Raw genomic sequence first — 13,279 nt, forward strand, 5'->3', positions numbered from 1 at the left:
TTTTTACTATATACATCACCCAGCATAGTAACAGGCTGGCGGTACCACTTTCATTTGATTAATGATCATAAACACGTAAGTGAGATGATGTGCCACTTTTGTCCAAGATGGAAGCAATTTACAGCCTGAATGATAGTGAAAAACAGACCCTGCAGATTCCTGGCTGACAATCTCATCAGCCTGTGAGTTTCACACAATTATTAGTATTAGAAAAACTATCTACTGTAACCTTAGCTCAACAGGAAAAATGTTATTGAAGCTAATGGCTAGGTGTGATGGGAAGATAATTTTGAAATATTAGGAGTCTTGCCACTCCTATATAATGTCATCTAAGAAATCTACTCTCTGATCCCGCTTCGAGTTGCAGTGATGTTATCTATTGTAGTGTGGAAAACAATCTTCAGATAGCTATGCTGATAACAGGACTGTGCGTTATCTATAATTCTAAAACATTACACATTTTAAAATTATAATGGTAGTCTGCAAATAACGGGCCACCTTTCATAATGTGGAGTGACTGTATCACCTTTCGTGTTCAAGTTCCAGGTACTACCAATCTTGACTCCTGGACACTGCTTGTTTGACGTTTCCAAACTTCTATCCCACAGGCATATCTCTCTAATGGACAATTCTCAAAGGAGAAAGCACACAGTCTTAATTTCCTAAGAACCCCTCGGGAAAGGACTTAGGGCAGGTTTACATGAGCAAGATCTCTTGTGAATCTTTTTTATTTCAAGACTCAGCTGAAACCAGGATGAGTTGACAGCATGACAGAGAGGAGCACACAAGAGCTTATAAATAGAGTCCTGAAAAGATGATTTGATTTCCATTCTTTGGAATGTTGCAGCTATTCAGAGATACTGCAAAGTAATCTCTGGTAAATTGCCCATAATTGAAGCAAACCTGACTCACTGAATAGAGCCCTCTGGTCCTCACCAGGCTGAAACTCTCTACAAAAGTTCTGAATAAAGGATGAAGGACTTTTTCTTTTGTTGTAACGTGTTCCTAATTTCCTTGTAAAATAGGGACAGGTAGCAACAAAATCTTCCATCTCCAAATATTTCTTGTGCCATTAAATACTAACGGAGCAAACAAGGCTTTCCATCCTGGGTGATTTTTTCATGTCTTTTTGCATCGCTAAGTCCCAATAAGATTTCATTCCCCAAGTCTTGTTTAATGGAAAGACATTCTTTTGCTCAAGTACTTTTTCATGTTTTTCCAATTTCCCAGTGGTGTACCTGCTGCAGCAGACGTTGCGGCTTCTTCTTAATACATGTTTCAGATATCTTCATTCCTCTTTTTTCTGGAGATAAAAGGGTGTCGAACACTGCTGTAAGCTTCAGCATTTGTTATAAATTGGTTCCATTTGAAATATAGTCCTTCCCAATGGCTTCTATTTTGAGAAGCATTTAGACGTCTGTCTGTAAGACCAAACTACAGATCTTGAAATTGAATCTTACTTGGAATGAGCTCTACAAAATTTTTATGTAATATTTGTGGAGTGTGGCTCCAATCCTTCTCCCCTTCCATTCTTCATCGTCTTTTGTCTTTTGCTACTCAGAGTTCTTACATTATTTTTTTCACAAAGTTTTTCTTGCATAGAGAGTGCTGAAGAGGGTCAAAATAGGTTTTTAATTCTGTTCTATCTTCATATGACATTCAAAACAAACATCAGATATAAAAAATGGGAACAAGTAAATTCTTGGATTAGTGAAATTACTCTAAATCCATTTCTACAGTAATTCTTTCATTGTTAAACCACATTTAAATCTCTAAGTATGTGTGATATACAATATTAATCTTATGTTAACATGTTCTCTGTATTACAAACAAAAATTCCAAACAAAACTAACAAACAAACCTTGTAATTTATGATTTATTAATTTATATTGTCAGTACTAAAAATGGTAATGGAGCTCATGTAGAAGCTATAAAGCCATAAGCTGTTTGAGTCACAATAACCAGCCACACGTTGTAAGAGGAACGAGACAACTAAGAAACCTGAAAATAAAACCATCTGTGAAAAACAATCTAGGGAGTAAACATCCAATCTGAAGCATGTCTTTACATGTTCCCTACTATGCTCACATAATGAGAATAAAGCACTAAAAATGTTCAAAGCAGTGAGCAGGGATTTTTAACTACATCAATCCCTCCACAAGAGTAGTCCCTCTGGCGTCATGAAGAGTACTCACTTGAGTATGGCTCATAGGATTGAGATCAGAACACTAAAAAAAAAAAAAGAAAAAAGGACACAACTATGGTAAAAATATTAAGTAAATATAAAATAAATAGCTTTTAAGTTGTGGGTTTTCTGTTGCTTCAAGCATATCTGGATAGGCACCCAGGAAAATCAGTTCGCTTGCATAATGACCAAGTTTATTTTACTTTTAAGAAGTCATCAGTGTTCACGAGAGGAGTAGTGCTGGTTTGAATCAGGCATGTTGCAAACAGATGTTATGCAAGCTTCCCCAAACAGTCCTGCCAATGCATTGCAATCCTGAGTTATGACATTCACTACAACTGCTGCAGGCTGGGCCCTTTTTTGGGCCACAGATTGATATGTTGGTTTTCCCAAAATGGGGATGATATTTTTTTCATGCATACAAAAACTGCAAGATCAACATATTATTTTTAATTTTCAGACCAACAGAATTCGGACACCATACCTGAATTACATGGCCTATCAGTAGTACAGGACAGAAATGGAAAAAAACCCATTATTTGTCATCATATGATTGTGACACTAATTCTCAGCAAACCTATCTCCAGATTCATTCCCATGATGTGTTTAGTAAGGGGCAGTCTCTTGCAGTTTCCTTTTATTCCTACTTTTGAAGGATAAAGGACGATTTCCAAATGCCATTTTCAAAACCCATTCTTTAGCATACAAGTGTATGAAATGGCTGCATCCTTTTGTAACCTTTAAACAAATAAATGAAGAAACAAAGGATATGAAATGTAACAAAACTAATCTCACAGAGCAGAACAACTGTAAGTTTGAAAGACCTGGCAGGTTCTTGAACAGGAGTTGAAGTACTGTGGATTAAAAGCTCTAAATAGGGAATGTCAAATGAGAAAAGGGTCATAGTTCCTTCTCTGAAGCACAGTGTATTTTGGAGTTATCTCATAAAAATGAAAATTTGTCGCTATTCACACTAAGAAAATTTTTGCTTGCAAATCTAAATAGCCTATTTTCTTATTACATAGTCTAACATCGTTGTTGCATATTTTATATTTTTAAGTACATGCTCCACCATACTTTTTCAGACTTCAATCTTGAAAAGAAAGATGTGGGAGTACGCCAGTAAAGCAGAATAATAGTTTTTACATTTATTCTGCTTTACTAAAACATTATTGCACTTTCCATCTTTAAACAATAAAAATTCTTTGATAAAGCTTGCTTGAGCCTAATGGCCTGAGTCATGTGATCAGTAATTTTATTATACTATTCTTTTTTGTTAAAGAAGCAGAAAGCACTGAAATAACTTGCCCAGCAAGTCAGTGTCAAAATTAAAAGGCTGAGACTTTATCATCTATAGCTCTATGCTTGTATTATTTGGCTACGTTTCTTTTACAAAGTTTTTGGTTTCCAGGCTTATGTGCAGGCACTGTGATAAGTTCAATAAAGGGCAACAAGTTGTGGTGAGAGGAGCGATTCTGAGTGCACATCAGCGAGAAGGGATTGGATTATAGCTTGTGAATAGTCTGAAAATGCATTTAGGCATCCAATGTACTGTAATACGTAGTAGTCGTCTTCCCTCTAAAATGCGTTTATTAGATCTGTGATAGGGGAGGGAGGAGAGAGAGAAATAAGCTTTCCAACGACCGAGCAATGAACATCAAGCACAAGCTGAGGCTACCGGACAAAATACAGATGTTATCGGTGACTTGTACGGCCGGTGAAGCAAGGGCACATTCCTGATAGCCTGGCTATCAAGAGGATTTCTTAATAGTGAGACTCACCAGGCTGTGAAATAGTTTTCCACGTAAAATGGTGGAGATCCTATCCTTGGAGGATCCGTCTGCCTCTATGCTGTCATGTCAGCGGCTGGGAAGAGCCCACCTGGGCGAGCAGAGCCGGCAGGCTCGGGTCCCCCGGGTGCCGGGGCAGAGCACCCTTTTTGGCTGTGAAGGGTGCTGCCTTTCAGCCCCCCGACCTCGGGCAGCCCCTAACTCCTCACCTACGCGCACCCTCCTCATCCCTCGGCTTCAGCCTTCAGGAGGCGGCGGCGGCTCCACCGCCCCGCCGGGTTACGCCGGCAGCGCCGGGGCAGGCCCGTCCAGCGGCTCGCCAGCTCCTGACAAGCTTCGAGCGGGTCACGGGCCTCAGTGGCCGCTCGGGCCTCGCTGAGCAGCCGCCGCTGGGGCCGGTGCCGCCGGCCGGGCTGCCCCGCTCCCCTCAGCCTGACAGGACAGCGCACCCCCCGCCCCGGATCCCCTGGAAACCGCCCCGCCTGCTGTGCAGCCGGCATCCCTCCGGTTGCGCGGGAAGCCCGCGGCCGTCCCCTCAGCGGGCACGGCGGGGGAGCACAGCCAGGCACCCCACCGCCGCCTCACTCCCGGGGGACCCCGTCGGGGGCCGCCGGCCGCCACCTCCCCCACGACGGCCAGCGCCAGGCCCATAGAGCGCGCCGGCGCCGTGCTAGAACGTATACGGCGGGGGCCGCCTCGGCCTGCGCGCGGCGGCGGCAGCGCCGTAGCGCCCCCTAGCGGCAATTGACGGCCTCGCCACGGACCGAGGAGAGAAAGGGAGAAGGGACAGTAATGGCGGCCAGTTAGTGTGAGACTGAGCCGAGGAGGCGGCGGCAGCGACGGGAGGAGCCGGCGCGGCTCCGTCGGTGGCTCTGCCCGGCGGACCGGCTTCCCCAGAGGACTTTTTTTCCTTCCTCCCCCCTCCCCCCTTCCCCCTCTCCCTCCCCTTCCCCTCCCTACCCGAGCCCCCGCCTGTCCGCCCTCCCTCCTCCCTCCGCGCCGGCGGCAGCGGCGGCGGCAGCACCGGCGGCGGCCCCCCGTGTCCCCCCTCCCCGGGGCCATGGTGAACACCAGGAAGAGCTCCTTGCGCCCCCTGGGCAAAGCGGCGGCCGCTGCGGCCGGAGCCGGCAGCCATTTCATTTCGTCCCGGACCCGCTCCTCCAAAAGGGGCACCAAGGCAGATGCGGCCGGGCTGGAAGAGGCGGCGGCAGCGCGGGTAAGGACCGGGGGTTAACGGGGACGGGGCGGGAGAGAGGCGGGGGGGGACACGGGACAGCGGCGGTGAGGGCCTTGGCTGGGCAGTCGCTGGGGACAGCGCCGCTGCTGCCGGGGGGGGGGGGGGGAGCCGCGGGTACGGGAGCTGGGGCGGGGGGGGGGGGAGATTGCCGAGACGGCTGTCGGCTTGAGGGAAGGAGGAGGGACGGTGGAGCCGGCGGGGAGCCTGGGGTGAGGAGGGACCGTGGAGCCGGCGGGGTGCCCGGGGACACGGGGGGCGGCTGTGGGAGAGCTGCCCGCCGCGTCCCAACTGGGGTTCCCTGTTCGGCGGGGTGAGGGCGGTCTCCGCCGGGGCGGCGAGAGACGCGGGCAGCTGACAGGGGCTGGGGGCGGTGGGGACGTGTGAGGGGCGGCTGGGGACCCGGGAAGCGAAGTTGCTGCCCTGCTGCTGCCCTGCTGCTGCCGGTCTCTGCGCCGGGCCGGGGCAGGCAGGGCCGGCGCGGCGGCGGCAGGCGGGGGTCCGGCGGCGGCGCGGGGCTCCCCCTGCGGCCGCTCCCGGCACTGCGCCGGCTGCCAGACAAAAGTTGGGAGCTGCGCCTGCAGCAACTTCGCAATCCTCGTTCCCTTTTATTTATTTTTTTTTTTCCCCTTTCCCTAAATGACCTCGATTCAGCCGAAGCGGGTGTTCGCGGCGGCTTCGACGGGCGAAAACTGATGTTTGAGAAAGGTCGCCCGGTTTTGTGATACACCCCCCCCCCCCCACCCCGAGCGGGGAGGATGTAGTTTTGCCGTCAGGTTGGAGGTGAATGCTTTCCCAACGTAACTTATTTTAATAGATTGGGTTGTACGGTCTAATGGCAAGTGAATTCTGCAGCCTGATGTGGAAAATTAAGATTTGGTAAATTCTAATTGGAAGAAAGAATTCGGGAGTCTCTTTTTTTTTTTTTCCCTTGTTGTCTCTAAACAGATGTGTTGACAACAACTGCATTTTTTCAAATTAGAAGCAGGGCTTTTTTTTTTTCTTGATAAAACTACACACTTTGAAGATTTAAACTACTGGTTATATTTGCCTCATCTGCATACATGTTTTGAAAGCAGTGTAAATATGGAAGTGAAAATTGAGGGTCAAAACGTTTGACAGTTGTGCGCCAACTGACCGTGTCCCAGCCTCCGCTAAGGAGGAAGTTAATCAGACAAGTAAAAAAACAGCAATAGCAGCCAGAGGCAGATCAGAAGAATGACACCTGGAATTGTCAAAAAACCTTTTGCCCCATCCTTTTAGTTTTAAAATATTGGAAAAAAAACCCCAACTAACTTTCTGTACCTTCTGTGCTTCTCTTTCGGTTCTTTCATGCTTCACAGTTCTTCCCTTCCCCCCATCTTACTTTTCCTCATTGTCCCCTATTTTTCTTCCTTGTTTAATTTCATTAGACTCGTGGGGATGCAGCACCATTGCTGTAAAAAGCTGTTCTGCTTGTTCTATGTTCAGTTTCTGTTTATTTGTATCGTGGGTCTTGTGGTTTGTGAGGCAGAGTTTGGTGTAACCCTTACTGGCTTACTTTGCAGAGAGTTTACTGCTGCTAAAAAAAAAAAGGTTGGGCTTTTTTCCAAGTATTTTTTATCTATGAATAGTATTTTTGTACTGCACATCATTAAAATGTTTAAATTATGTTATTGTCATGGTGCAAGGAAAGGAGATTGTGCAAAATATTGTCATAAAATCTGTAAATGCATCCCAGGATATTACCCATGCTTCTAAAATAGCATTTCTTCTAAAATTAAGTGTGTATTTTGGTGTGTGGGAATGGACTTGTTTTACTTCACAACACATCTCATGCATTTGAGGTAGATTTTTTTTTTTTAAGGTGTGATTGCCAAAGCTGAGCAGAAGTTATCCAGGAAGGGTTTTTTATTGTGGGGTTGATTTTTTTCTTTCCCTCAGTGATTTTTTTTTTTTTTAATATGTGTGTGTGTATATATCCCACTATATTTTAAAGTTGCCTTTGTACAACTGTTTTTGTTCTTCAGATATAAGTATTTGTTAGCAATATAGTGTCTTTCTGAGCTCCTGAATCTTCTTGAAGTAGTGCCAAAGGAGGATTTCAGTGATTACAACATGAATAAGTATAGCAGTAGGAAGACAAAGCCTTTGCTTTTGGAAGTGACTGTTGGGGGACAGATAGTGAGGTTGTGTTTTGTGTAGAAAGCTTACTGGGATTGTTTTCATGCAGTTGTATGTATTTTTTTCGATGTTGACTGGAACAGTGCGTCCTCTTGAAATCTTTCGTGTGTCACATCAGAAAACCAGCCTTACTACCAGCAGTTAATTGGGTTAATGGGCAGCTAGAGTTTGAAGCTCTGGCAGAGATGGTACGCTTCTTAATTGCACTATGTGACTAAATTTTCTTCCGTGGAGGTTCTGACTAGGACTCCCAGAGAAATGCTCTTCAGTGGCAATGCTTGTAATTACCTTTCAGAATGTATTTTAAAAGATCATCTATTTGTTCCTTATTAGCAACAAAAACTGAGTTAGTAATCTAATGGCATCCTGTGAGATGCTGATTAGACCAGATGAGGGGTTAGGAGTTGCCTAATTTATATCTATTTATTATCTATTTATTTATTATCTAGAATTTATATCTATTTCCTTTTTCTTCCTTCTCCTTTTTCCCTCTTGGCTTTTTCTGGTATACATAGGTTTGTTTTTTTTTTTTTGGGGGGGGGGTGGTGGTGGTGTTTTTGCATACATTTACAAGGATAGGCTTGAATCCCTTCTCTCCCAAGAACTTGAGTTAAGTTTCTAGTATTCCAGTTCAGTGCTATGTTGAGTTACATATTAATAGTCTCCATTTCTGTTTGATCTGAATCTAGAAGCAACACACATTTGGTGGAAATGGGCCATAATTGTCTAAATGCCTTTATCGTATCCTCTGTATTCCCTCTGTAGTACTTGCTTATTTTAGAGAAAGCAATGACATCAGTCTTTGAAAAGTAAACTGTTTTGAATTATCAACTGGCAACCACGCATTCAGTGATTGAGATGAATACATGTGTGTCCACTGACCAGAAGCCAGATTAAAATGAACAAAATCCCTCACTAAATGGATCAAGGAGCCAAGAAGTTTATTCTCTGAAATGATGTCATAGAGTGCATAGAGAGGGTACGGAGAGGAAAAACTGTGCTTTGTTTTCTTCCTGCTTCCATGATTGATTTCTAAACTATTTAACAGAAATTGAAGCTATCCATACATAAATTTGTATTCCATCTTTATATAAATGATATGTATTTTTTTCTTTCTAGTATTAAAATTTGGGAAGTGTTGTGACCTTATATTAAAGCATTCTGACAAGAAAAGTGCATCACAATCTTCCAGAGTTTTCAGAAACATGGAATCGTAACACAAGGTTTATAAATCCAGTGGATTTCATTCACACTATGAAAGAATCGAGGATACTGTGACCATAAATGGTTAAATTTGTGCTCTAGATTTGACAAATGTCTGATGTTTTCAGATACTGTGTTGTGATTGTTGGTAACACTTATTTGATGATGGAAAAGATTCTTCTCAGTCATCTCAAAACACAAATCAAAAATGTTGATCAAGAAAACGAATTTATTGTGAAATAAACACTCTTAAATCGTATCAGTGTATTAGTTAGACATTTTAGAAATGTATACAAGATTAGCTTAATTTAATTAGCCAAGAAAGCATTAGCAGTGCCTTAAGAGCTACTTGAGGGCACTGTGATAATTGTAACATGCGATCCTAGCTAAAAGTAGTACTGCCAACATCGTTCAACTTACTCGGTGGCAACCTAGAGCTCTCCATTGTACTTAATTGCTAATAGGAGCAAACACGGACTTGAGGATTGACATCAAGTGCTGTAGTGTGTATGAGTATAAAGCTAAGCAGCATTTTTGTGCTCTGTAATACCAATATACTTCAGTGTCTCTTACTGTAATTTCACAGTCTGTAACAAATATTTTTTTCTGATTTCTGGATGATAATGCAGCTTTTGTAGCATAAGCTCATTGCTACGTTTTACATCTTAAAAAGCCCTTAATGGTCAGCTGTTGAAAACATAGAAAATGAACTTTTAAAAAATAGTATTATTTCTCTTGAAATACTAGCTTTAAACATACCCCTTAGAGCTTTCTAAAAATTAAATTTTCTTTTATGGAAGACCCTGATTCATATTAGCATATATTGTCTTCTTTGCAACGTGTCTTATGGTGTTCTGGATGTTCTGTGGTTTAGAATAAAACTATAGAAAAAGTTCTTATGCTGGAAGATTTACACTTGCTGGCCAGCCGCATGTAAAGCTTTTCAGGGGGGAAAAAAAATCTCCTCTCAAATATCTATGTTTTTAAAGAACTGTATTGTCTTACTGTTTTAGTTTACAGTAACATCAATAAAGGTGCTGAGGCTAACGCTTTTGTAGTTCTTTGAAATACATCCTGAAATATAGTGCCTTGTCAAGTTATTCCAAACAATTTAATTTAAAGGCAGATACCCAAGAAAGCTCATCTTTTCAGTGCGCAATAAAATGTCGGGTTCTTTCTGTTTCAGTGGTCTGCTGCTCTTTTGGGACTTAGCAGGAGAAAATCAGTGATCTAAAATGAATTGTGCAGTCTGTTCCTTGGTAGCATGGTATTAATACATCTGTGAACAGTGGGAAATTGAGCAATTGTTGGAAGCAATCTATGTCCAAGTTTCTGTCAAAATACCATACAGTCAGCATTTGTAATCCTTCCATGTTTCCAAAGGGGTGTCCTGAGTTTGAATTCTTCCTGTGTGTCTTGCCAAATCAGTCTGGGCCACTATCAGAGAAGTCAGGACACCTCCGAAGCGTACAGGGTTTGTTTGAGGCGGCCGTTGCGCATCCTGTTCGAAGCTGGCTGTCTTTGCTGTCGCGCTGTTACAGCAGCCTTAAAAAGGAAGCAATCTAAGGACTAATTCAGTGAGTGAATAAGACCTCCAAAGAATATTCAGGAAATGGTGTTGATGTTTGGTGTGCTGCATTGCTTCCTCTGAATATTGGGCTTGTCCCAGAGTAATATGAATAAAAGCTGCTTCTCCAACTACTGTCTCTCAGTTTAAACTTCAAGCAGAAAGCTTAACCCATTGCCATGAGAGATCCCATGATAGTTTTGCAAGTGTGGCATACAGCTTGGGGTTATGCAAGATAATTAGCTCAGGTAATTACATTCTGATCGCCTCCATCCCCCTGCAGTTTCAGTTGGATGTGGTACAGTTTTACACATCCTGCCCTAAATTGTCAGGTATCTGCTATACTGTGGAAAAGTTTTAATTCCAATCTAATGATGCTTTAAATGATTTCTACCTAAAACTTTATAAAACCCTTCTCAAACCAAAGCATCCAGCAAGTGGGCATCAGTGAGCTGAAGCTTTCACTGCTTGGTTTTTGTAGCTGTGACTGTTTTAAAGGTTGCTGATCATTTATTAGATGTTTTAGTTCTACTGTATTACTTCGTGTGTGGGTAATATCACTCGGGAACCCACTTATTGCAAAGGGAGCTGACAATATTTTTTCAGCCTTCTTCATCCTATCTTTTTTTTTGGTACTCTTCATGCATTGCTGCTTCTTCTAAACAATTTTTCTGTCTCTGAGTTTACTCTTGAAATATTGTCTTTATCACCTTTGATGGAATTTTCATGGTTTATTTTAACCATTAAGTTTGCCTTAAATTGTTCAACTGTTGTTTTGCATTTATACTTGCTTGGACTCTTTTCCTGAATAAATTTAATTTCTTCTTGCTTGGTAGCTATTAAAACAGGCCACTTTTCAACCAGTTGTAAGAATAATGTGTTATCTTCTGTAAGCTTTTTCATTTTGGACTGCTAAGTATGTGTGTGCTCTAGTAGCTTCAACTCCAGTTGAACCAGGTGTAAAGGAGGTAGAAATACAGAATTTATGAGCTTGTCCAAGTTCCATGGGTTTTGTAGCCTGTTCTGAATTTTCTGGTTTTATCTTTATGCTTCTAGTCATGTACGTTAATGACCTAACTGATGTAAAGCTTTGGTGGAAAGTCTGTGTTGCACTTGGAGCAGATGCTTCGATTTGGGCTTTTTCATAATTTGGGAAGTGGGCTTTTTGCTTTTCTCCAACCTCTGTCATTTACTTCATTTTAAGTAGATAAGTAGTTGAGCTGAGCTATTTAAATAACCTGAAATGAAGAAGCTGTTCTTTCTGTACACGTGGAAGGGATTACTTGCATTGAAATTTGTTGCAATGCTTCAGCAATCCCTCATTCCAAATACTTAGTAACTACCTTCTATTATTTCTCTGATTTATCTTTCAGACCTTGAATGTTGTTTTTATTATGATTTAAATTTCAATACATCAATCTTAAGATTTCGTCTTGCAATTTAAATTTGTTTTTTCTTTTGAAATACTGTGTTCAAGTGCATCGTAGCTAGAGATATAGAAGTGTTTTTAATCCCACGTTTTTTCAACAGAAGGCCACCTTCCTCTTAGCTTCACTTGCTACAGACACTTTCTTGCTTAATTTACAGTGTCATGGACCTGGTCATGTGCAGACCTTGGGGAACCCTCTGGTCCAGGAGTTCTCTCTGTTCTCCTACTTGTTATGCTCATTCAGATCATTCTGCTTCTTTATTTAGGTTTATAGTAGTACTAAAAGGAGGCCGTGTCCTCCAGACTGTCTTTGGATGGGGTTGTTCAGCAGAAACAAGATGGATTTTTGTGGACTAAGGGTAGGAAAAAAAGTTGTTTGAATGTTTTCATTTTTCCCATTTCTGAACTGTAATCATTCTCAAATGTTTACATAAATACATTTTTTCTTTAAAAGTCTTCCTTAACAGAATCTAGAAACTCATGGAAATGGTTAATGCATTTCTGATTAAAACTGTCTTGCCATTAGTATTCCTTCAGTGTTAAGTTAGGAAGATCAGAGGTTTTAAAAACTTCTGATATGTGGATCTTCTAGAAAAACTTCTGAACGAGGTGTGGACCCCCATACAGCAAATAGAGACCTCTTCTCAGTAGACTTGCTCTTCTGAGGGTGTGTGATTTCACATGTGCTGCAAGCTGTTAACTCTGCAGTTGTGAAAACGAATTGACTTGCCAATATTAATGCTTGCCTGGCCATTTGATCAGCTGGATCAGGTTACTGGTCCAGCTGAAACTAACCCTCCTGCTTCTCTTTACCTCCCCTCCATCTCTCTGATTTGATTATCAGCTGAAAATTCACAACATCACCCTAATTTTCCTGAAGGGCACAAAGGAGGGGAAATTTCATGGTGGAGATGCTTGGAGTGGGGCAGTGATGATGGGTGGAGGACAAACCTCAGCTCACTATTTATGGGCGCTCTCATAGTTTGGCAGAGGCTGCTCTGTAGCGCTCTCTCCCTTTATTTCATGACTATGTAGCAAGAAACTACAAGACTGCAATAATTTTTTGGATGTCAGATCAACAGGCGTTGAAAAGCACTCAACCCAGATACAAATGGGTGTCTTTTTCTGTTACGGCAGGAGGAATGGTTGCAAGTGTGTACACAATAAACAGCGTTGTACGTAGTGGTTTCTATTTTTAACTTGTAAACCTTCAGCTTTTCTGAAAAGCTTTCATATTTATTAAATAACTTGAATTCTAGAACTGAAGAGTTTTAGGAAATAAAATGGAATCTAGTGAAAGAATGAAAGCAGATCTTCTCATGCAAAAAATATATTTTTTCACCTGAATAAGTCAGGAAGAATTTATTCTTCTGAAAAAGTTTAGATGATGGTATTGTCTATATTCTTAATGGCTACTATTGAGCATTGTTTATTGGGGAAAAAAAATTCACATAAGCTGAATGTTAGAAGAATTTAGATCATCCTGCAACTGAGACATTCTTTACTATCATTATCACCAATGAAATACAGCATTAATAGTTGTTTATTCCAAGATCATCAAGCGCTTAAGCATGAATCTTCTGATTTTTTTTTCCTTAACACCTGTGGAGTGCCAGTGTTTGATAAATGATTGTGTGCAAACAAATGGAAATTAGGGAACTGTGACTAGAAGATGGGTTCTTTTAAGCCAACTTTGTCTCTTTTCAAG

At 42.0% G+C, this 13,279-nt stretch overlaps 1 protein-coding gene and 1 long non-coding RNA gene across 3 annotated transcripts in view; one reads left to right on the forward strand and one right to left on the reverse strand.

Annotated features, from left to right (window-relative positions):
* Positions 1 to 712: 712 nt before the first annotated feature.
* On the reverse strand, positions 713 to 4,603 carry LOC142601427 (uncharacterized). The gene is made up of 2 exons (XR_012834982.1): positions 3,967 to 4,603; positions 713 to 2,228 (listed from the first exon to the last, which is right to left on the reverse strand). It is a non-coding gene; the product is annotated as an uncharacterized LOC142601427 (long non-coding RNA).
* A 114-nt stretch (positions 4,604 to 4,717) lies between these two features.
* Positions 4,718 to 13,279, forward strand: part of ATAD2B (ATPase family AAA domain containing 2B) — a 79,494-nt gene continuing 70,932 nt past the window's right edge. For both annotated transcript variants that reach the window (XM_075750505.1, XM_075750506.1), the window contains exon 1: positions 4,718 to 5,191. In XM_075750505.1, the coding sequence (XP_075606620.1) occupies positions 5,036 to 5,191 (156 nt within the window). In that variant the 5' untranslated portion in view covers positions 4,718 to 5,035. The remainder of the gene's footprint in view (positions 5,192 to 13,279) is intronic.

The sequence above is a fragment of the Balearica regulorum genome, chromosome 3 (assembly GCF_011004875.1).
Source record: "Balearica regulorum gibbericeps isolate bBalReg1 chromosome 3, bBalReg1.pri, whole genome shotgun sequence".
Taxonomy (NCBI): Eukaryota; Metazoa; Chordata; class Aves; order Gruiformes; family Gruidae; genus Balearica; species Balearica regulorum.